General features: G+C 42.2%; 1 protein-coding gene across 11 annotated transcripts in view; it reads right to left on the reverse strand.

The window, feature by feature from the left end:
- Positions 1 to 25,544, reverse strand: part of LOC139367989 (nucleosome assembly protein 1-like 4a) — a 74,380-nt gene extending 48,836 nt beyond the window's left edge. For 2 of the 11 annotated variants that reach the window (XM_071106459.1, XM_071106509.1), the window contains exons 1-5: positions 25,403 to 25,481; positions 24,375 to 24,421; positions 8,341 to 8,413; positions 5,143 to 5,287; positions 990 to 1,076 (exon numbers count right to left, since the gene is read on the reverse strand). In XM_071106459.1, the coding sequence (XP_070962560.1) occupies positions 990 to 1,076; positions 5,143 to 5,287; positions 8,341 to 8,413; positions 24,375 to 24,402 (333 nt within the window). In that variant the 5' untranslated portion in view covers positions 24,403 to 24,421; positions 25,403 to 25,481. Of the gene's footprint in view, positions 1 to 989; positions 1,077 to 5,142; positions 5,288 to 8,340; positions 8,414 to 24,374; positions 24,422 to 24,815; positions 25,383 to 25,402 lie in introns of those variants that run through there. The other 9 variants (XM_071106500.1, XM_071106464.1, XM_071106525.1 and 6 more) reach the window with 9 other exon arrangements.
- Positions 25,545 to 25,998: the final 454 nt, after the last annotated feature.

A 25,998-nucleotide genomic window follows, 5' to 3' on the forward strand; every position in this document is an offset into this window, starting at 1 on the left:
ATCCAGCCTACAACAATCGATTTTGGAAGATTGAAAAATGGACATTGTTTTCTTGAGTAGCTGCTATTGAATACAGATCGCCCAGTGATCAATTTGATCGCTTATTAACGTTTACAAATACCTAAAGTTGGGTTACAAAAGTAGGTTGAAGTGTTTTGTCAAAGAATATAGGCAACTTATATAATTTTTAAAAATGACGTTGCGTGTTGGAAGAGAGCTTTTTTCCTGAAGCAGACAGGCTATACAAATGGATATTTTGGGCATACATGGACGGATTTAAATCGGGAAAAATACCAATTTGTGATGTTTATGGGACATATAGGAGTGCCAACAAAGAATATCATCAAAGGTAATGAATGTTTTATATTTTATTTCTGCGTTTTTGTGTAGCGCCGGCTACGCTAATTATTTTGTTTACGTCCCCTTCAGGTATATTGGGGTGTTGCATGCTATCAGATAATAGCTTCTCATGCTTTTGCCGAAAAGCATTTTAAAAATCTGACTTGTTGGCTAGATTCACAACGAGTGTAGCTTTAATTCAATACCCTGCATGTGTATTTTAATGAACGTTTGAGTTTTAACGAGTACATTTAGCATTTAGCGTAGCGCATTTGCATTTCCAGGTGCCTAGTTGAGACGTCTGCGTCTCAAGTAGGATCAAGAAGTTAATGTTACGAAGTTGTATTTTTAGTTGTCACTCTGACATTTCCCCTGATGTTGATCCCTGTACGGGGATTGCAGCCATAACAGGTTATTAAGTAATGATTCAAACTAGATCGAACACAGGTAACGCACCAAAATTAGTATTTGGTGAGGTGACCAAGCACCATGTATAATTTGAAAATGGGACTAATGAGGAAGCGTTCTCATTTTCAACAACAAATATGAATACTCTGGTTCCTTGTTTGAAGGTTCCATCTAAACAGAGCTGTGACTGGCTACAAGATGTTTGAGGGGCATGATGCATTTGAGCCAATCAGTTCACTAACCGCTAGCTCTTCCTCCTCCTCTCTGTCGTTGTGCCACTCACAGTCTTCGTCTGTGGGTTCCACTGTGGCTGTCACCACGTCTCGTCTCTGTGGGTAAAACACACCAAAAAAAAAGAACACAAAAAAAGTGACTGGCAAGAAACAGCACGCACTAACTTTTTAAAAGAGCATTGGACTAGTAACCGGAAGGTTGCAAGTTCAAACCCCTGAGCTGACAACGTACAAATCTGTCGTTCTGCCCCTGAACAGGCAGTTAACCCACTGTTCCTAGGCAGTCATTGAAAATAAGAACTTGTTCTTAACTGACTTGCCTAGTTAAATAAAGGTCAAATAAAATATTAACTACGAGGGATGTGACAACGTGACAATTTATCGGTTTTCCATTCAAATCAAAGTGAATTCACAACGTAGCGGCACTGGTGCCAGTAATTGTTTAGGTCTCACGGTGCATCCCTTTCAGATGGTTAAACATTGCACCTGTACTACTGTTACTGTAACTCAATTTCCTTCTCATTTAACTTCTCAAAAGTATTGCCTTACAGATATTTCTCTGCCATTTTCCCAATTGGTAAAGAAAATTACCTCCAAAATAATTTATTCCTCAACTCCATGCACGCCAACTCCTGGTATTGACTCCCATTTCTGTGTGTCAAGATTAGATTGCGCTAGGAATCGACTCTTGAGATGAAGTATTTTTGGAACAGAGGAGACTGATTAGTTGCCGCACTTCCGAGAACAAACACTTGCATATTTCATAGCGAGCTAGTGAGGGACAGAGAGGGGAGGGGCACAGTATAGGCAGGTCGGCCACCAGGCATACAGTCAGAACCGTGCACTAGGCCCATCTATCAGTATAGGCAGGTCGGCCACCAGGCATACAGTCAGAACCGTGCACTAGACCCATCTATCAGTATAGGCAGGTCGGCCACTAGGCATACAGTCAGAACTGTGCACTAGGCCCATCTATCAGTATAGGCAGGTTGGCCACCAGGCATACAGTCAAAACTGTGCACTAGGCCTATCTATCGGAAATCAAAAGGCGTATGTCGCAATGGAAAGCTGTATCTTGCAATGTCTCGCAACTTCAGCAAAGCGGGGACCAATGAATGAATAGGCTAGGACATTCTACACGCAGTAGATCAAAGACTGAGAAAGAGCAGGGGTCTGTAATCATTAGGCCAAACAGTTGCAAAACAGAAACTAAAACAAGTTTCTATAGGACAAAAATCAGGTAGGTCCCTCCCCATTACAAAATGTTTCTTAAAACGTAAGCAAACAATGAAACAGAATACGCCCCCAGGCAGTGTTTCCGCTAGCCACAAAATTGAAAAGCCGATAAATAAAAATGGTGGCGGTCAATTGTCCGGGAGAATACAAAAAAAGAGAAATAATGAATATTTGCCTTTTCATTGATGGAAATACCAGTCAATGTAAATACATTTGACTGGTCATGCTTAGTTTACAGGTTATTTTGCTTTAAATTGGCACGTGCGTAAGCTACAGTATATTCAACTTATTTATCACAACCGTACCAGCATACAGATTCAGAGCCTTTGAGTGGAAAATCTGATTGAGATGCAGCAGCAGCTCAAACAGAAAGCAGAATTCATCAGCGCGTCACACAACACTTTGCAATGAGCTGGAGGCAGTATGCATTTTCAAACCTGAACTTTTAATACGAGGCATGTCTTACCTTGTTTCAAAGTAGACCATTAGATTTTTCTACATTTCAAGCTGATACTAACATCACATTGGCTCGCACGTTTATGTTCTTTCAAATCATAGTCGTTGCTCTACTCCGCCTGTCTGCAATGAACTTGAAACATTGCATCAACTATTCTAGGCCCTCAGTTTCCATAATAGTGAGCTCCGGACAGACATCTGTATCTGCGCAAGGGATAAGAAGTACCCAGGTATATTAAGACATTTCTACTGGATCAGAGAATAAAATGTTTCAAACAAAAGACAATGAATAAATGAAGAACTCAAATGGGATGAAATAAACCAAAACTTGCTTCTCACAAGTGTAGCATGGCTTTGTGAACTCCGCAAACAAAATGTCCAATCTGACAATGAGAAGAGTAAACGAATAACAATAAATTGAATGCATTAACAGAAAATAGCATAACCAAACATTGTAGATTATAAACAATGCAGATTAAGGGTAAATGTACTACTGGTGATATTACAGTGCCTTCGAAAATAATTAAGTTCTTGACTTTTTCCACATTTTGTTACGTTAAAGCGTTATTCTAAAATTGATTCAATTGTTTCCCGCCCCTCATTAACCCACACACACACACACACACACAATACCCCATAATGACAAAGCAAAAACAGGTTATACATTTTTGCTAATTTATTAAAAATTAAACTTAATCGCTTTTACATTTTTCAGCATTTACTCAGGACTTTGTTGAAGCACCTTTGGCAGTGATTACAGCATCGAGACTTCTTCGGTATGATGCTACAAGCTTGGCACACCTGTATTTCTGGGAGTTTCTCCCATTCTGCTCTGCAGAGCCTCTCAAGCTCTGTCAGGTTGGATGGGGAGCGTCGCTGCACAGCTATTTTCATGTCTCTCCAGATATGTTAGATCGGGTTCAAGATCATGCTCTGGCTGGGCACTCAAGGACATTCAGATACTTGTCCCCAAGCCACTCCTGCGCTGTCTTGGCTGTGTGCTTAGGGTTGTTGTCCTGTTGGAAGGTGAACCGTCGCCACAGTCTGAGGTCCTGAGCAGGTTTTCATCAAGGGTCTCTACTTTGCACAGTTCATATTTTCTTAGATCTTGACTAGTCTTCCAGTCCCTGCCGCTGTAAAACATCCCCACAGCATGATGCTGCCACCACCATGCTTCACCATAGGGATGGTGCCAGGTTTCCTCCAGATGTGACGCTTGGCATTCAGGCCCAAGAGTTCAATCATGCCATCATCAGATCAGAGAAACTTGTTTCTCATGGTCAGAGTCCTTTGGTGCCTTTTGTAAACTCCAAGCGGGATGTCATGTGCCTTTCACTGAGGAGTGGCTTCCATCTGGCCACTCCACCATAAAGGCTTGATTGGTGGAGTGCTGCAGAGATTAATGTGTTTCTGGAAGGTTCTCCCATCTCCACAGAGGAACTCTAGAGCTCTGTCAGACTGACCATATGGTTCTTGGTCACCTCCCTGACCAAGGCCCTTCTCCCCTGATTGCTCAGTTTGGCGGGGCAGCCAGCTCTAGGAAGAGTATTGGTGGTTCCAAACTTCTTCCATTTGAGAATGATTGAGGCCACTGTGTTCTTGAGGACCTTCAATGCTGCAGAAATATGTTGGTATCCTTCCCCAGATCTGTGTCTCGACCCAATCCAGTCTTGGATCTCTACAGACAATTCCTTCGACCTCATGGCTTGGTTTAGCTCTGACATGCACTGTCAATAGTGGGACCTTATATAGACAGGTGTGTGCCTTTCCAAATTATGTCCAATGAATTGAATTCACCACAGGTGGACTCCAATCAAGTTTTAGAAACATCAAGGATGATCAATGGAAACAGGATGCACCGGAGCTTAATTTTTAGTCTCATAGCAAAGGGTCAGAATATTTATGTAAATAAAAAGGTATTTTTTTTTATTAGTAATAAATTTGCTAGTGTAAAAAAAAAAAGAAAAATTTTTGCTTTGTAATTATGGGGTATCGTGTAAATTACTGAGTTTATATATATATATATATATATATATATATATATATACACACACATATATATTTGTTTAAATCAATTTTAGTGTAAGGATGTAAAGTAACAAAATGTGGACAAAGTCAAGGGCTCTGAATACTCTCAGAAGGCATACGTAAATGGTAGCTGCAACTTAATTTGTTCGCTATAAATTATAACCTGTTGTCCGATGAGCACCGGTCTTCATACTTGATGCCAAAGCAGCGCTCCCTCTTTTTTGCATTGAGTAGTGAGTCACTGTTGGAAGTAGTCCACCTCTTGCCCTTCCTGTGGGGCGTCATTATCTAAAAGTGGTTTCCTGCCCTTAGTCTGTACAAATTGTTAAGAAATTCCTAGTATATGTCCGTCATTTGCTTTCACTAATCCTGTGCTCAGTGCACAGGAGATGAAAGAACACAAGAAGAAGCCACAGAGATAACACCTGTAGTGTGACTGTACCTTGTCGAAGAGGGGCTGGTAGAGGCCAGCGTACTTCCTCTCCAGCTCATGGACTTCCTCATAGAACTTTGCTTCTATGCTGGCACATTGCACCTGTAGCTTCTTCAGGGCGTAGACTCGCCTCTTCACAGCCTTGGGGAGCAGGCTGGGGAAGAGCGGGAGAGGCATAATCATGCACACTCATCACAAAATGGTAAATCCATGTAGCAAAGTGCACACATAAGGAGAAAGGACAGATTAAGTGAATATATAACATCCCAGAACCCAGAGCCATGCATGTTTAAAATAAAGTATAGTAGCATGTTTCTATGAGGGCAATTCTGTGGGAAAGTCAATTGGAGCATGGAAAATAAAGTTTGTCATTTGCAAATGGGGCTGTGTCAACAAAGGCTCTCAGAGAAGAAAATTGGATGTAAGTGCCCAGAATATACATTTGACTTGGGGGTAGAAATCAAAAGCTATGCATGAAGCCTCTTTAGTCATAAGATTCCTACCTAGACCTCATGAGCTGTCCTAACCAGTTAAACGTTACATTTATTTAACTAGGCAAGTCAGTTAAGAACAAATTCTTATTTACAATGACGGCCTCCCCGGCCAAACCCGGACGACGCTGGGCCAATTGTGCGCCGCCCTATGGGACTCCCAATCACGGCCTGTTGTGATACAGCCTCGATTCGAACCAGGGACACGCCTCTTGCATTGAGATGCAATGCCTTAGGCCCGCTGCACCACTCGGAAGCCCATTAGCCGGTAATAGCCAGCGTTTGTCTGATTTTTGCATAATTAAGTGCAGTTAAATTTGGAGTGCACAGGATATTTGTTATACATCTTCTCACATCCGAACAGCATACAGATAGAGCCTTTGAGTGGAAAATCTGTCACACAGCACAAGAGCTGTTGCAAGACAACTAGGAACTCTGAAAAATACAGAGGTAAAATCATTACATATTCAGGTTGATAAGTCGGAGCTCTAGAAAGAGGCCCGAGGTCCCGAGTTGGACTACCATTCAAAACTATTTTTCCCCAGTCTGAGCAATTTTTTTCCCCCCCAGTTCCCAGTTGTCTTGAACTCACACATTTTATTTATTTAACCTTTATTTAACCAGTTCAGTTGTTTTCAACACGGCGGCAAACGGCAACGGAAGGCAGGCTTCATCAGCGCGTCACACAACACTTTACAATGAGATGGAGGCAGTATGCATTTACCAAAACATATACTTCATTATTTGAAACCTGAACGTTTTAATACGAGGCATGTCTTACCTTGCTTCCAAGCAGCCTCTTAGATCACTCTTCTAAACTGCTAATGGACATTTCATTCTATCACATGAAACTGTTCACATGTGCAGTGATATTTTGACAATGGTGGTTTCCCGCTAATAGCATTATGGAGCGAAGAGTCGCAAGAAGCCTACTGCCTTGTGCACATTGCTGCGCTTATAATGTATAGAAATAATGGTTTGTCAACGTTAAGCTAAACGCTCTCTTCGGCTGCATCAGACTCATTGCTTTTTAATGTATTTTTTTTTTAAGTTTATGTAGCCTAGGTCTACTGGTTGAATACATTTGGGATCTATCATCCCGCAACTGTCCCAGAGTGTTTGGAATAGGCAATTTCTTTCTAGACAAGCTGACAAATAGAACTTTTAAACTTTTCTACTATTCGTCTTGTTGGCTGAGGAAAAGTAAAATGTGGACAGTTCAAAGAGCACATTAGAATTCAGTAAGGACTGCACATCATTGCAATCTCGACTTGCATGTTCTGTTAATATGAATGACCATATTCAAAATGTGATTTGTCATTCTGAGCACTGTGGGTGGACGCCCTAAACAAGTTATTACTAAAACGTCTGGTCAATTAAACGTTACATTAGCTGGCTAGCCAGTTTAAATAATGACCATATACTATTCAAAAAAGTATGTGGACACCCTTTGAAATTAGTGGATTTGGCTATTTCAGCCATACCGGTTGCTGACCAGAGTAAACAATCGAGCACACAGCCATGTAATCTCCAGGCAAACATTGGCAGTAGAATGGCCTCACTGAAGAGCTCAGTCACTTTCAACATGGAACCATCATAGGATGCCACCTTTCCAACAAATCAGTTAGTCAAATTGTTGCCCTGCTGTTATTATGAAGTGGAAACATCTAGCAGCAACAACGGCTCAGCTGCAAAGTGGTAAGCCACACAAGTTCACCGAACGGGACCGCAATACACAAGAGTTCCAAACTGCCTCTGGAAGCAACGTCAGCACAATAAGTTTGTCAGGAGCTTCACGAAATGGGTTCCGATGGCCGAGCAGCCACACACAAGCCCAAGATCACCATGCACAATTAAAAGTGTTGGCTGTAAAGCCCGTCGCCATTGGACTACGGAGCAGTGAAAACATTTTCTCTGGAGTGATGAATCCCGCTTCACCATCTAGCAGTCCAACGGATAAATCTGGATTTGGAGGAGACCAGGAGAGCGCAACCTGCCAATGCAAACTGTAAAGTTTGGTGGAGTGTAAAGTTAGTGAAAGGAAATCTTAACACTACAGCATATATTCTAAATGATTCTATGCTTCCAACTTTGTGACAACAGTGTGAGGAATTTATGCAGCCCTAGTTGTAGCCTCTTTCAGTTCACCTTTAATTATGTCATTTTAATTCCATCTTCCATCGATTAGATCTCTTAACTTGCTTTCCGTCCAGCAGAGCACCAATTGCAACTGCCTCTCCACAGCGAGCACATTGAAAGGATCAGAAAGCATGCTTTTTCCCCCAAACTTTTCCAGAACAACAATATAGTGCCCTTATGCTTTGATTTCTAAGACATTCTCAGGTTTGTAGGCCTATCACAAAATAAATCATGGATTTTATTGTGATGGTGTAGGCTATATTAAATGGATTTATTCAACTTTCTAAAATGTAGATGTTCCAAAGCCACGCAGCAGCAGCTTGTACGCGTAGAAACGCAGTGATGCTAAACACCTTTATGTTAGTTAACGGTCAATTACAGTGACACCGGCAGACTTTGCATGACAATTACTGGCTGACAAAATTTCACGACCGCCACAGCCCTAGGCACACACATCAAAAGTTAGGTTTATATTTGGTTAGTCCATCATGCAAGACATGAAAACATTTATTTTGCGTGAAAACGTAACATCCATAGTGCTGGAATCGCCCATAAAATATATGTGACTAGTGCTCACCTCTCCATGTTGTGGAGGCTGTCCTGTCTGTCCAACGGTCCTCCTGGGATCTGCATGCCATGGTCTCCCTTACCTGTCAATCAAACCAGAGCACACACACTGACTCACACTTGAGCACTACTACTCCTCACCAATTCACTGTGTGAATCATGCTGGCCACGTTCCAAATCTGCAAATTTAGACGGAATCTAAAATGTATTTCCATCATTCCTCATGTCCCATCTCCTCCAATGTGCTTTGAGGAGGAGGCAAGGAGGTCAGGGGTGCTGTAACTATATGAAGAAATGTCATCATAACCTGTGAGCCAGAGAATATTTTAAGGACCACAGCGAAGGGACCGTAACCAAGCGCAAGAGAAACCACTCACTTCAGCAACATGGCAGTGGAGAGCTCTTAATGAGCAGATACTACAGATAATTGTTTATTCTCCTACCTTGGCAAACACTACATTGATCTGTATTATTATTATTCCCCCAAAGTTTAGATTTGTAAAACAATAGGAAATAAAAACCCGATTTATTTTCAACTGCAAGTACTGTGTTGGGACTCCTGATTATACGCCACAAATTACTACCGAAACCCAGAAGGGAGGGATTCCTTAATGGGAAAATGACAAGGGATATTGAGGATTACATTGGAAACGTGGAGTTCAGAAACCATGGCCGAGCAACTTGCACGATGAAATACGGAGTCAGGGAAAGACAAGGACGGCAACTCCAAGGCTGTTATTCAGAATTGATCAGGTACTAGGAGAAGAAATTCCTCCAAGACATTAACATGAGGGTTATGGAACTGATTGTAAAGAAACAAACATTGAATGAGTATGAACGGGACATTGAAAATGAAACTCGCATGGACTTAAAACAAGAAGTGAACAGTGCAATGAGTTATATGGACTTAAAAAGGTCAGTAAAACACTTAAACGGTTTATGAAAAATGCAAATGGAGGACAATGCACGCTCTACTTCCGATCGTTTGAACAATGTGTGAAATCAGTGAAACTACCCAAACTGGTTATTGAAAAGATCTCTGGGGACATTAGCCAATGGCAAACGTTTCAGTCAAACACAACAATTGAAAATAACCCAAATCTCAGTAAGTCAGAACACTGTAAATTCAACTAACCGGTACAGCTGCAAATGTAGTTGAAGGTCTAGCATTAAATAATGACAAGAAAATGCAATCCAAAACGATTTGGAAGTAAAGATCTAGGTCATTAATGTGCACACAAACAAGCTCAAGTGACTTCAGACGTACAGTTGAAGGCCTGATCACAGACAACGATGAGACCGCCTATAGGGAAGGGTTCAGAGACCTGGCAGTGTGGTGCCAGGACAACATCTCCCTCAACATAACCAAGACTAAGGAGATGATCGTGGACGACAGGATATGGAGGACCGAACACACCCCCACACGGGACTGAAGTGGAGCAGGTTGACAGCGTCAAGTTCCTTGGTGACCACATCACCAACAAACTATCACAGTCTAAACACACCAAGAAAGTTGTAGAGGGCACGATAATGACTTTTCTGCCTCAGATTTCGCATGGGTCCCCAGATTCTAAAAATGTTCTACAGCTGCATCATCGAGAGCATCCTGACTGGTTGCATCAGCGTCAGGTATGGCAACTGCACGGCAAGTCATACACTGTTCCCTCTGCTACAGCACGGCAAGCAGTACACGCACGCCAAGTCTAGGTCCAAAAGGCTCCTTAACAGCTTCTACACCCAAGCCACAAGACTGCTTAACATTTAATTAAATGGCCACCCGGACTATTTGCATTGACACACCCCCCCCCCCACCCACCCGTGTTTTTACACTGTTACTACTCGCTGTTTATCTATGCAAGGTCACTTTACCCCTACCTACATGTACAAATTACCTCGACTAACCTGTATCCCCACACATTGACGAAGCACCGGGACCTCCTTTATATAGCCTCATTATTGTTATTTTATTGTGTTACTTTGTTTATTTTCGACTTCGGTAAATGTCCTACCTCTATGTTCTTAAACTTCTTTAAGGGCTTGTAAGTAAGAATTTCAAGGTAAAATCTAAACCGGTTGTATTTGGCACGTGTCAATTTTTTTAAATTTAATTTGAAATCCAAATCCACAGTCTAGACTCAATGGGAGTTGACGAGACCAATTAAAGTAACTTACAATGCCAAATACTAAGAAAAATTATCACAGAAGAGCTCTGGTTAATCAAAAAGGGTATGACAATGTTCTCAGTGTGAAAAATCATGAGGTTCCTGCAGAAAGAGGCCGAGAGAGAAAGGCTAATCTGACAGACAAAAGTAGATGGTTCCAAGACAGAGAGAAGCAACGTGGGACAGTACACAGGAGAACATTAGAGAGAAGTAAGCCCAACACATTGGCAGCAATGTTTCACAGAAGTGCGAGGGATAGTCACAATTAGAGGTTGCCAGATTAATCGGAATGGCCGAATAATTAGGGCCGATTTCAAGTTTTCATAACAATTGGTAATCGGCATTTTTGGACACCGATTACATTGCACTACACGCGGAGACTACGTGGCAGGCTGACTACCTGTTATGCGAGTGCAGCAAGGAGCCTAGTTAAGATGCTAGCTAGCATTAAACTTCTCATAAAAAATGTAAAAAACTCTTAACATAATCACTAGTTAACTACAAACGGTTTATGATATTACTAGTTCATCTAGCTTGTCCTGCATTGCATATAATCTATGCAGTGCCTGTTTAATATCATTGAATCACAGCCTATTTCGCCAAACAGGTGATTTAACAAGCGCATTCATGAAAAAAAAGCACTGTCATTGCACCAATGTTGTACCTAACCATAAACAAAGAATTCTGAGTTGCATCCAAAGAACACCATACCTACTGTGAAGCATGGGGGTGGAAACATCATGCTTTCGGGCTGTTTTTCTGCAAAGGGACCAGGACGACTGATCCGTGTAAAGGAAAGAATGAATGGGGCCATGTATCGTGAGATTGAGTGAAAATCTCCTTCCATCAGCATGAGAATTGAAGATGAAACGTGGCTGGGTCTTTCAGCATGACAATGATCCCAAACACACCGCCCGGGCAACGAAGGAGTGGCTTCGTAAGAAGCATTTCAAGATCTTCAGATCTCAACCCCATAGAAAATCTTTGGAGGGAGTTGAAAGTCTGTGTTGCCCAGCAACAGCCCCAAAACATCACTGCTTTAGAGGAGATCTGCATGGAGGAACGGAGCAAAATACCAGCAAGTGTGTGAAAACCTTGTGAAGACTGAAAACATTTGGGGAACAGGCAGGCCAGTCCATAGCATCAATGCCTTCCTCTTGCAGGAACTGCTGACACACTCCAGCCACATGAGGCCACATTGTCTTGCATTAGGAGGAACCCAGGGCCAACCGCACCAGCATATAGTCTCACAAGGGGTCTGAGGATCTCATCTCGGTACCTAATGACAGTCAGGCTACCTCTGGCGAGCACATGGAGGGCTGTGTGGCCCCCCAAAGAAATGCCACCCCACACCATGATTGACCCACCGCCAAACCGGTCATGCTGGAGGATGTTGCAGGCAGCAGAACGTTCTCCACGACGTCTCCAGACTCTGTCACGTCTGTCACATATGAAAGCAGGTTCACACTGAGCACCTGTGAAGAGCACAGGGCGCCAGTGGCAAATTTGCCAATCTTGGTGTTCTCTGGCAAATGCCAAACGTCCTGCACGGTGTTGGGCTGTAAGCATAACCCCCACCTGTGGACGTCGGGCCCTCATACCACCCTCATGGAGTCTGTTTCTGACCGTTTGAGCAGACACATGCACATTTGTGGCCTGCTGGAGGTCATTTGTGCTCCTCCTTGCACAAAGGCGGAGGTAGCGGTCCTGCTGCTGGGTTGTTGCCCTCCTACGGCCTCCTCCACGGCTCCTGATGTACTGGCCTGTCTCCTGGTAGAGCCTCCATGCTCTGGACACTACGCTGACAGACACAGCAAACCTTCTTGCCACAGCTCGCATTGATGTGCCATCCAAAGTGTGAGCTGCACTACCTGAGCCACTTGTGTGGGTTGTAGACTCCGTCTCATGCTACCACTAGAGTGAAAGCACCGCCAGCATTCAAAAGTGACCAAAACATCAGCCAGGAAGCATAGGAACTGAGAAGTAGTCTGTGGTCACCACCTGCAGAACCACTCCTTTATTGGGAGTGTCTTGCTAATTGCCTATAATTTCCACCTATTGTCTATTCCAGCATGTGAAATGTATTGTCAATCAGTGTTGCTTCCTAAGTGGACAGTTTGATTTCACAGAAGTGTGATTGACTTGGAGTTACATTGTGTTGTTTAACCTCTTGGAACTCCCCATACCGGATCCGGTATCAGGAATACAGACTCAAGCTCATTACCATAACGCAACGTTAACTATTCATGAAAATCGCAAATGAAATGAAATAAATATGCCATCTCGCAAGCTTAGCCTTTTGTAAACAAAACTGTCATCTCAGATTTTCAAAATATGCTTCTCAACCATAGGAAAACAATAATTTGTGTAACAGTAGCTAGCAAACAAAGGATTTAGCGTTAGCATTAGCGTTAGCATCCAGCACGCAACATTTCAACAAAAACATAAAAGCCTTCAAATAAAATCATTTACCTTTGAAGAACTTCTGATGTTTTCAATGAGGATACTCTCAGTTGGATAGCAGATGCTCAGTTTTTCCAAAAAGATTCTTTGTGTATTAGAAATAGCTCCGTTTTATACATCACATTTGGCTACCAAAAAAAAAACGAAAATTCAGTCCTCAAAACGCGAACTTTTTTCCAAATTAACTCCATAATATCGACTGAAAACATGGCAAACGTTGTTTAGAATCAATCATCAAGGTGTTTTTCACATATCTCTTCATTGATACATCGTTCTTGGACACATGCTTTCTCCCCTGAATCAAATGGTAAAGTGGAAGCAGCTGGCAATTGCGCACCGAATTCGACGCAGGACACCAGGCGGACACTTGGAAAATGTAGTCTCTTATGGTCAATCTTCCAATGATATGCCTACAAATACGTCACAATGCTGCTAAGACCTTGGGCGAACGACAGAAAGTGTAGGCTCATTCCTTGCGCAATCACAGCCATATAAGGAGACAATGGAAAACAGAGCTTCAGAAATTCTGCTAATTCCTGGGTGATGCATCATCTTGGTTTCGCCTGTAGAATGAGTTCTGGGGCACTTACAGACAAAATCTTTGCAGATTCTGAAACTTCAGAGTGTTTTCTTTCAAAAACTGTCAAGAATATGCATAGTCGAGCATCTTTTCGTGACAAAATATCGCGCTTAAAACGGGAACGTTTTTTATCCAAAAATGAAATAGCGCCCCTAGAGATCCAAGAGGTTAAGTGTTCCCTTTATTTTTTTTAGCAGTATGTGTGTGTGTGTATATATACACATACAGATTTACATACATTTACACAGAGATAGATACACACATATATATATTAAAAAAGTGGCTGATTAGTCGGTATCGGCTTTTTTTGGTCCTCCAATAAATCGGTATCGGCTTTGAACAATCATAAATCGGTCGACCTCTAGTCACAATGCATACTGTGACAAAATGGATCACTAAACCAAAGACTAACTAGTTAACGGTTGAAATGAGAGAAAAGCAGAGGAGAAAGGGCAGGTGTTGCGCATTCCTGCAGAGTGCAAGACAGTTCCCTCGGAAAGTATTCAGCCCTCTTGACTTTTTCCACGTTACATTACCCCATTCTTCTCTGCAGATCATCTCAAGCTTTGTGAGGTTGGATGGGGAGCATTGTAGCAGCTATTTTAAGGTCTCTCCAGAGGTGTTTGATCAGGTTCAAGTCTGGGCTCTGGCTGGGCCAATCAAGGACATTGAGACTTGTACCGAAGCCACTCCTGCATTATCTTGGCTGTGTGCTTAGGGTCTTTGTCCTGTTGGAAGGTGAACCTTCGCCCCAGTCAGAGGTCCTGAGCGCTCTGGAGTATCAAGGCTCTCTCTGTACTTTGCCTCAATCCTGACACTGGTCTGAAAAACATCCCCAAAGCAGGTTTCATCAAGACGTGATACATGTTCAATCTTGGTTTCATCAGGTTCTTTTGGCAAACTTCAAGCGTGCTGTCATGTAGCTTTAACTGAGGAATAGGTAAGGTTTGGCCACACTACCATAAAGGCCTGTTTGAGTGCTGCAGAGATGGTGGTCCTTCTGGAAGGTTCTCCCATCTCCACAGAGGAACTCTAGAGCTCTGTCAGAGTGAGCAGCAGGTTCTTGGTCACTTCCCTTACCAAAGCCCTTCTCCCCCGATTGCTCAGTTTGGCCGGTCGGCCAGCTCTAGGAAGAGTCTTGGTGGGTCCAAACTTCTTCCATTTGAGAATGATGGAGGCCACTGTGTTCTTAAAGACCTTCAATGCTGCAGAAATATGTTTGTACCCTTCCCCAGATCTGTGCATCAACACAAGCCAGTAGTAGTACAGGTGCAATGCATCACCATCTGAAAAGGTACGCACTGAGACCCAAACCGTTGCTGGCAACAAGCAGCGCAGTTGTATTGTGAATTAACATGTTTAAAGATTTTTTTCTTAGACCTCGACCAAGCCGGAGCCGCACATGCGTATGTTGATTTTGTCTATACCCACCAGACGCATTCATGACACGCAGGTTAAAATGCAAAAACCAACCATAGAGACAAAAAAAAAGTATTCATGGACATTTAGCGAGCTTGCTGTTGCTAGCTAATTCATAAATTGAGATATGCATTTCAGGTAAATTCACCCAATGTTTAAGGTTCTTTTTTTGCAGAATCTTTGTAGAATTTTGAGTCATACAAAATCGTATTTTCTCTAATCTAACAATTAATCCAGAGATAAAAGGGTTTGTTTTCTCTCTTCGTTCAACTTCTGTGGATTTTATTTGGCAGTTGGCAACCAACTTTAACCTGTTGCGACGACCAAACCCGGATCCGGGATTCTATTTATAGACCTAAGCTCATTACCATAACGCAACGTTAACTATTCATGAAAATCGCAAATGAAATGAAATAAATATGCTATCTCTCAAGCTTAGCCTTTTGTTAACAACACTCATCTCAGATTTTAAAAATATGCTTTTCAACCATAGGAAAACAATCATTTGTGTAACAGTAGCTAGCTAGCGTTAGCATTTAGCAGGCAACTATCACAAAAACAAGTAAAGCCTTCAAATAAAATAACTTACCTTTGAAGAACTTCTGATGTTTTCAATGAGGAGACTCTCAGTTAGATAGCAGATGCTCAGTTTTTCCAAAAAGATTCTTTGTGTATTAGAAATAGCTCCGTTTTGTACATCACATTTGGCTACCAAAAAAAAAAAAAACGAAAATTCAGCCCTCAAAACGCGAACTTTTTTCCAAATTAACTCCATAATATCGACTGAAACATGGCAAACGTGGTTTAGAATCAATCCTCAAGGTGTTTTTCCACATATCTCTTCGATGATATATCCTTCGTGGAAGCCTGGTTTCTCCTTGCTCTCAAATGGAAAAATAATTGCACCTGGCTTTGCGCTCCAATTTCGACGCAGGGACACCAGGCGGACACTTGGAAAATGTAGTCTCTTATGGTCAATCTTCCAATGATATGCCTACAAATACGTCACAATGCTGCAAACACCTTGGGGAAACGACAGAAAGTGTAGGCTCATTCCTTGCGCAATCACAGCCATATAAGGAGACAATGGAAAACAGAGCTTCAGAGATTCTGCTCATTTCCTGGTTGACGTATCATCTTGGTTTCGCCTGTAGAATGAGTTCTGGGGCACTTACAGACAATATCTTTGCAGATTCTGAAACTTCAGAATCAATAATATGCATAGTCGAGCATCTTTTAGTGACAATATATTGCGCTTAAAACGGGAACGTTTTTTATCCAAAAATGAAATAGCGCCCCTAGAGATCCAAGAGGTTAAGGTGTATTACCACCACCAACTGGACTGGGGACCTCATTCAATTAGTATTCTCGTTAAAACCAATGAGTAGATGGGAGAGGCAGGACTTGCAGCGTGTTAAACGGAGAACTCTGTTGACGTGCACGAGCAGTTTGGATGAATTGACACACTGGGAATCTAAGTTACATAAAAAAATCAAAATCTTTCAGTTTAAACGAGAGAAATATTTAACTTTTATTTAACTAGGCAAGTCAGTTAAGAACAACTTCTAATTTACAATGACAGTCTAACCCAGAAGATGCTAGGCCAATTGTACGCCGCCCTATGGGACTCCGAATCATGGATTTGTTTGCATTGGATGCGTCACAATCCACTGCATCCGCCAAGGCATCTGCAGTGAAAGATAGCAAAGCTAAAGCCGTGTTTGTCAGACCATGGATCAGCGAAAATCTGTTTTCTCAAAGACGTCTATAGCGTCCAAATTGTTTGACTATGATCCCTCTATTGAAAGAAGACACCCAAGAACACTATGGTGTTCTCCCTTTTGTTCTTCGACACCCACAAGTGTCAGGAGACTCATCTGAAGTCGGTACCACTGAGGTGCCAACTTGTTTGGTAGCGTCCAAACCGTTTGGGCTACAAATTAATGAGACCCCACGAAGGTGTTCTTCATTTTACACTACAACCCCCACAAGTGTTACGTGACTAGTCCGAAGGTAACCAGTACCGGTAAAAAAATATATATACAGTGCCTTGCGAAAGTATTCGGCCCCCTTGAACTTTGCGACCTTTTGCCACATTTCAGGCTTCAAACATAAAGATATAAAACTGTATTTTTTTGTGAAGAATCAACAAGTGGGACACAATCATGAAGTGGAACGACATTTATTGGATATTTCAAACTTTTTTAACAAATCAAAAACTGAAAAATTGGGCGTGCAAAATTATTCAGCCCCCTTAAGTTAATACTTTGTAGCGCCACCTTTTGCTGCGATTACAGCTGTAAGTCGCTTGGGGTATGTCTATCAGTTTTGCACATCGAGAGACTGACATTTTCTCCCATTCCTCCTTGCAAAACAGCTCGAGCTCAGTGAGGTTGGATGGAGAGCATTTGTGAACAGCAGTTTTCAGTTCTTTCCACAGATTCTCGATTGGATTCAGGTCTGGACTTTGACTTGGCCATTCTAACACCTGGATATGTTTATTTTTGAACCATTCCATTGTAGATTTTGCTTTATGTTTTGGATCATTGTCTTGTTGGAAGACAAATCTCCGTCCCAGTCTCAGGTCTTTTGCAGACTCCATCAGATTTTCTTCCAGAATGGTCCTGTATTTGGCTCCATCCATCTTCCCATCAATTTTAACCATCTTCCCTGTCCCTGCTGAAGAAAAGCAGGCCCAAACCATGATGCTGCCACCACCATGTTTGACAGTGGGGATGGTGTGTTCAGCTATGTTGCTTTTACGCCAAACATAACGTTTTGCATTGTTGCCAAAAAGTTCAATTTTGGTTTCATCTGACCAGAGCACCTTCTTCCACATGTTTGGTGTGTCTCCCAGGTGGCTTGTGGCAAACTTTAAACGACACTTTTTATGGATATCTTTAAGAAATGGCTTTCTTCTTGCCACTCTTCCATAAAGGCCAGATTTGTGCAATATACGACTGATTGTTGTCCTATGGACAGAGTCTCCCACCTCGGCTGTAGATCTCTGCAGTTCATCCAGAGTGATAATGGTCCTCTTGGCTGCATCTCTGATCAGTCTTCTCCTTGTATGAGCTGAAAGTTTAGAGGGACGGCCAGGTCTTGGTAGATTTGCAGTGGTCTGATACTCCTTCCATTTCAATATTATCTCTTGCACAGTGCTCCTTGGGATGTTTTAAAGCTTGGGAAATCTTTTTGTATTCAAATCCGGCTTTAAACTTCTTCACAACAGTATCTCGGACCTGCCTGGTGTGTTCTTTGTTCTTCATGATGCTCTCTGCACTTTTAACGGACCTCTGAGACTATCACAGTGCAGGTGCATTTATACGGAGACTTGATTACACACAGGTGGATTGTATTTATCATCATTAGTCATTTAGGTCAACATTGGATCATTCAGAGATCCTCACTGAACTTCTGGAGAGAGTTTGCTGCACTGAAAGTAAAGGGGCTGAATAATTTTGCACGCCCAATTTTTCAGTTTTTGATTTGTTAAAAAAGTTTGAAATATCCAATAAATGTCATTCCACTTCATGATTGTGTCCCACTTGTTGATTCTTCACAAAAAAATACAGTTTTACATCTTTATGTTTGAAGCCTGAAATGTGGCAAAAGGTCGCAAAGTTCAAGGGGGCCGAATACTTTCGCAAGGCACTGATATATATATATATATATATATATATATATATATATATATATATATATATATATATATACACACATACACACACATACACGATCAAACGTACGTGGACACCTGCTCATTAACATTCATTTCCAAAATCATGGGAATTAATATGGAGTTGGTCCACACTTTGCAGCTTTAACCGCCTCCACTCTTCTGGGGAGGCTTTCCACTAGATGTTGGAACAGGGACTTGTTTCCAATCAGCCACAAGAGCATTCGTGAGGTCAAGCACAGATGTTGGGCAATTAGGCTTGGCTCGCAGTCAGCGCTCCATTTCATCCCAAAGGTGTTTGATGGGGTTGAGGTCAGGGCTCTGTGCAAGCTAGTCAATTTCTTCCAAACCGATCGACAAACAATTTCTTTATGGACCTTGCTTTGTGCATAGGGGCTTTGTCATCCTGAAACAGGAAAGGGCCTTCCACAAACTGTTGTCACAAAGTCGGAAGCACAGAATCATCTAGAATGTCATTGTATGCTGCAGCTTTAGATTTCCCTTCACTGGAACTAAAGGGCCTGGCATCCACCAAACACTGATTTGTCAGTACGGCGAAGTGTGATTCATCACTCCAGAGAAAGTGTTTCCACAGTTCAATGGGGCGAGCTTTACACAGGTCCAGTCAATGCTTGGCATTGTGCATGGCAATCTTATGCTAGTCCGCGGCTGCTCTGCAATGGAAACACATTTCATGAAGCTCCCATCGAACAGTTATTGTGCGGACGTTGCTTCCAGAGGCAGTTTGGAACTCAGTGGCGAGTGTTGTAACGGAGGACAGATTATTTATACACTCTTGAGCACTCGGCGATCCAGTTCTGTGAGGTTGTGTGGCCTACCACTTCGCAGCTGAGACGTTGTTGCTCCTAGACGTTAGCACTTATAGTTGACTGGGGCAGCTCTAGCAGGGCAGAAATTTGACTGACTGGCTTGATGGAAAGGTAGCATCCTATGACGGTGCCACGTTGAAAATCACAGAGCTCTCCAACTGGCTGTGTGCTCGATTTTATACACCTGTCAGCCAAATCCACTAATTTCAAGGGATGTCCACATACATACACACACACACAGTTGAAGTAGGACGTTTACACACATGTACGTAGGTTGGAGTCATTAAAACTTGTTTTTCAACCACTTCACAAATGTCTTGTTAACAAACTATAGTTATGGCAAGTCGGTTAGGACATCGACTTTGTGCATGACATGTAATTTTTCCAACAATTGTTTAAAGATTATTTCACTGTATCACAATTCCAGTGGGTCAGAAGTAGACTGTGGCTTTAAACAGCTTGGAAAATTCCTGAAAATGCCATGGCTTTAGAAGCTTCTGATAGGCTAATTGACATAATTTGAGTAAATTGGACATGTACCTGTGGATGTATTTCAAGGCCTACCTTCAAGCTCAGTGCCTCTTTGCTTGACATCATGGAACAATCGAAAGAAATCAGCCAAGACAACAGAAAAAAAATGTGTAGACCTCCACAAGTCTGGTTCATCCTTGGGAGCAATTAACAAATCCCAGAAGGTACCACGTTCATCTGTACAAACAATAGTACGCAAGCATAAACACCATTGGACCACACAGCCGTCACACCATTCAGGAAGGAGACGCCTTCTGTCTCCTAGAGAGGAACGTACTTCAGTGCGAAAAGTGTAAATCAGTCAAATCAAGTACCTATATCCACAGTAAAACGAGTCCTATATCGACATAACCTGACAGGCCGCTCAGCAAGGAAGAAGCCACTGCTCCAAAACCACCATAAAAAAGCCAGACTACGGTTTGCAACTGCACATGGGAACAAAGATGGTACTTTTTGGAGAAATGTCCTCTGGTCTGATGAAACAAAAATAGAACTGTTTGGCAAGAATGACCATTGTTATGTTCGGAGGAAAAAGGGGGAGGCTTGCAAGCCGAAGAAAACCATCCTAACCGTGAAGCACGGGGGTGCTTTGCTGCAGGAGGAACTGGTGCACTTCACAAAATAGATGGCATCATGAGGAAGACAAACTATGGGGATACATTGAAGCAATATCTCAAGATCAGTCAGGAAGTTAAAGCTTGGTCGAAAATGATCTTCCAAATGGACAATGACCCCAAGCATACTTCCAAAGTTTTGGAAAATGGCTTAAGGACAACAAAGTCAAGGTATTGGAGTGGCCCAAAGCCCTGTCCTCATCCTATAGAAAATGTGTGGTCAGAGCTGAAAAGGCGTGTGCGAGCAAGGAGGCCTACAAAGCTGTCTCAGTTACACCAGCTCTGTCCGGAGGAATAGGCCAAAATTCACCTAACTTGTGAAGGCTGCAGGAAAGACACCTTTGACCCAAGTTAAAACAATTTAAAAAGGCAATGCTTCCAAATACTAATTGAGTGTATGTAAACTTCTGACCCACTTGGAATGTGATGAAAGAAATAAAAGTTGAAATATATCATTCACTCTACTATTATTCTGACATTTCACATACTTAAAATAAAGTGGTGAGCCTAACTGACCTAAGACAGGAAATTTTACTAGGATTAAATGTCAGGAATTGTGAAAAACTGAGTTTAAATGTATTTGGCTAAGGTGTATGTAAACTTCCGAACTGTATTATTACAAATATAAACTAAAAAAGAAACATCCTTTTTTCAGGACCATGTCTTTCAAAGATAATTCATAAAAATCCAAACAACTTCACAGATCTTCATTGTAAAAGGTTTAAACACGGTTTCCCATGCTTGTTCAAGAAACCATAAATTACTTAGCATGCACCTGTGGAATGGTCGTTAAGACACTAACAGCTTACAGACGGTAGAAAATTATGAAAACTTAGGACACTAAAAGAGGCCTTTCTACTGACTCTGAAAAACACCAAAAGAAAGATGCCCAGGGTTCCTGCTCATCTGCATGAACGTGCCTTAGGCATACTGCAAGGAGGCATGAGGACTGCAGATGTGGCCAGGGCAATAAATTGTAATGTCCATATTGTGAGACGCCTAAGACAGTGCTACCGGGAGACAGGACGGACAGCTGATTGTTACACATGGTCTGCCACTGTGAGGACAACATCTGCACAGGATCGGTACATCCAAACATCACACCTGCGGGACAGGTACAGGATGGCAACAACAACTGCCGAGTTACACGAGGAACGCACAATCCCTCATCAGTGCTCAGACTATCCGCAATAGGCTGAGAGAGGCTGGACTGAGGCCTTGTAGGCCTGTTGTAAGGCAGGTCCTCACCAGACATCACCGGCAACAACATCGCCTATGGGCACAAACCCACCGTCGTTGGACCAGACAGGACTGGCAAAAAGTGCTCTTCTCTGACGAGTCGCGGTTTTGTCTTACCAGGGGTGATGGTCGGATTTGCGTTTATCGTCAAAGGAATGAGTGTTACACCGAGGCCTGTACTCTGGAGCGGGATCGATTTGGAGGCGGAGGGTCCGTCATGGTCTGGGGCGGTGTGTCACAGCATCATCACTGAGCTTGTTGTCATTGCAGGCAATCTCAAAACTGTGCGTTACATGAAGACATCTTCCTCCTCCCTCATGTGGTACCCTTCCTGCAGGCTCATCCTGACATAACCCTCCAGCATGACAATGCCACCAGCCATTCTGCTTGTTCTGTGCGTGATATCCTGCAAGACAGCAATGTCAGTGTTCTGCCAAGGCTAGTGAAGAGCCCGGATCTCAATCCTATTGAGCACGTCTGGGACCTGTTGGATCGGAGGGTGAGGGCTAGAGCCATTCCCCCCCCAGCAATGTCCGGGAACTTGCAGGTGCCTTGGTGGAAGAGTGGGGTAACATCTCACAGCAAGAACTGGCAAATCTGGTGCAGTCCATGAGGAGGAGATGCACTGCAGTACTTAATGCAGCTGGTGGCCACACCAGATACTGACTGTTACTTTTGATTTTTACCCCCCTTTGTTCAGGGACGAATTATTCAATTTCTGTTAGTCACATGTCTGTAGTACTTGTTCAGTTTATGTCTCAGTTGTTTAATCTTGTTATGTTCAACCACATTTTTAAGTTAAGTTTGCTGATAATAAACACAGTTGACAGTGAGAGGACGTTTATTTTTTTGCCGATATATATTACGTACGTTTTCACACTGAAGTTGGAATAATACTGTGAAAATGACAACAAAAAAAAAAGTTTAAATGTCATTTGTCAAGTCAGTTCAGAACATGGTCTTATTTACAATGACAGCCTAGGAACAGTGGGATAACTGCCTTGTTCAGGGGTAGAACAAAATATTTTTACCTTGTCAGCTCAGGGATTCGCTCTAACCGCTCTTCCAAACGCTCTAACCACTTGATTACCTGCCGCCCTAGGTAACCCTTTTAGTGTAAGAACTGTTTGAAAAGACTGCCTTGAATTTCAGCCTGTTTAGGTGGGATGGTTAATAGAGCAATAAGAAAGAGTTCCAAACCTCTGCCAATAACAGCTAGTTCTCAGTTTTCCCCTCCCAGACAGTACTAGCAAATTCTTACTTGATAAATAGCTATTTTCTAAGATACTATATTTCTTTTTGGCCATTTGAATTGAAAACAATCACAATACAAATTGTTACACAGAAATTTGATTTTGGGATAAAAACGGCTGTATTGGACCTTTACAAATGTTCCATTATTCATATCTCTAGATGCTAGCTATCAAGATAAGAACATGTCAGCAGCTCTGTGACCAGGGTCGTGTTCATCATGTCCCACAATGGAAAACATTTGTAAATATTTGGCGATGGAAAAAGAAAATGGGTGATTCAAATCCGACAGGTCTAGGCAGTCCCTCCCTGTTTCATTCCGTTTTCTTCTGTTCGTTGCCTAAGACGAGTGACAGGCAGTTTGTGCTGATCCAACAGGCTTTTGCTTCCCTTTATATTAATAAATGCCCTCTTTATGATAGCAAAGATGCAGCGAATGATTGTTCATACCTCTTTCAATCTTATCATAGCCCTGCCCATGACTTCTGTTTAAGGCAGTGAGATGCTACATGCAAAATAGTCTGCTGTGAAATAATGAGCTGAGGCATAGAAGGAGTGATCTAATGGTGGGGCAAGGAGGCACTTGGGTTAAACCAATAGCTCAGTTTGTGTTGTGAACTTACTTGCAAAGCACACACACATACACACATACATACATACATACATACAAATAAACACAGGGCACCAAGTTCCTGTTAACTCTAACAAAGAGGGTGCCATGTTCCTGAAAAAGGGTTGTGTGTACAAAGAAATGTGCACATCCTAGGGGATCTGAAAAGCTATTATCAAAAGGAAGAAAATACAAAGTATTTCCACAGCATCCAACTAAGAGGAATGTTATGCAGACATAGAATGATGCTTTTAAAATGTATTTGTCTTCCGGAGGTGACAGAATTGGCACGATGCCGAGGTTAGGTACAGTGCAGGAAAATCCATGACCGTATGACAGCCTAGATCAGAGGCTGTCAGATAAAACAGATGACAAATTGAGACATGATTGTTCCATAACCGGCCATCAGAGTAGAGAGGTTCATCTAACTCAGCCGGATGGCTGAAATAAGTTTAATTCCTACATCTTCATTTCATATTTTAAAATCAGATTTTGTATCCTCAAATCCTCACTAGGAAATAGCTGTCTTTCATAGAATTGAAAATACAAGTGTCGTCTGATTTGAGACACTTGAGTAAACTGATTATGAGTAATATAATTGGTCTTACACGGGCAGAGCAGATACTTGCCACATTCCTTCACCACATTAGATCACACAGAACATACCTCTGCCTTCAGCTTTGTTGGCCTCCATCGTAACAGCTCCTTCTGCTCTGTAGCAAAATAGATACAGGGGTCAATCTGGGAATTAAGTGACTTATGCTCTTAATAAACGAGGCATGCTTGTGTGAAACATAACTGGAATGATAGTTTTAACAACCTATGTTCATAGGCAGTGCGACAGTAGTGGTTAGGTAACTTTGCTAGCATTGTTAAATTAACGTAGCTACTACCAAGAGTTCCTGACAAACCTATTGTCAGTAACCAAACAAGCCTGTTAGTTGACTAGCTAACTTAGCTAAGATCTGCTGTTTGGCTGGATATCGAATATTTAAAGTTAAAGTGACGGCCTTAATAGGTATTGTGAAATCAAAATGAACTAGCTTGCTCCAGTAACTGGAACACAACAAGCCTCAAGAGCGCAGTTAGATCACGAATTATGCTTGCCTTTGGCAATAATGACACATTGACATGCTACGTTGCTAGCGTACCTACAATAGCTAGCTAAGATTGTTTTACGTCGGACCGTGTCGCGAAGAGAAATGTCGTATTACCAGATCCTCAAAACAACGAAATTGACATGTTATGTCTGTACGCATTAGTTGCCTATCTGCTAGACAATTCTAGCATCCACAAATAACTATGGGCGGTGCCACAATTATTTGACAGTAAACGTTAGCTAGCAGTAACGTTAGCGTGCTAGCTGATAGCATGTTCGCATGCTGCCCCTCAGAAACAGATTTTATGGCCAACAAAAACCCGGTAACACGACAGCAAGTAGTTAGTCAGCTAACGTCACACACAGAAAACACTACCAAACGACGAATATTAATGGTCGACCACGACGGAAAAACCTGTTCATATAAGCTTGTTTCTCCTTAAGTCAAATGCCCCCACTCAACGAGCCACATGACATGTGGGAATCTCGCTAGCTAGCCAGGCATTTGTTGCTAACAATCAAATGTCACAAACAGTAACTTCTCTGACACTAGCAACACGCCTCTGACAGCTTCTACAATTTCACTGTTCAATACCTCCTGTTGAAACACAAACAATGTAACAAAATCCAATGAGAATAGCTACGTAGATATCTGGCGAATTCTGCTCTCTTACCTCAGGGTCTTCTTCTTCTTGAGAGTTTTATTATACAGATTACACCTATTGACGTATTGCCGCCACCTACTGTACAGGGTTTTGAAACAAAACAAAAAATAATATATTCCATTGCGGGAAGGGGGACCAGATATATATATTTTTTTTACCCTTATTTTACCAGGTAAATTGACTGAGAACGCATTCTCATTTACAGCAACGACCTGGGGAATAGTTACAGGGGACAGGAGGGGGGATGAATGAGCCAATTGTAAACTGGGGATGATTAGGTGACCGTGATGGTATGGGGGCCAGATTAGGAATTTAGCCAGGACATCAGGGTTAACACCCCTACTCTTACGATAAGTTCCATGGGATCTTTAGTGATCACAGAGAGTTGGGACATCAATTTAACATCCCATCCAAAAGACAGCATCCTACACAAGGCAATGTCCCCAATCATTGCCCTGGGGTATTGGGATATATTTTTTTTTAGACCAGAGGAAAGGGTGCCTCCTACTGGCCCTTCACCACCACT

Source organism: Oncorhynchus clarkii, chromosome 2 (assembly GCF_045791955.1).
Source record: "Oncorhynchus clarkii lewisi isolate Uvic-CL-2024 chromosome 2, UVic_Ocla_1.0, whole genome shotgun sequence".
Lineage (NCBI taxonomy): Eukaryota > Metazoa > Chordata > Actinopteri > Salmoniformes > Salmonidae > Oncorhynchus > Oncorhynchus clarkii.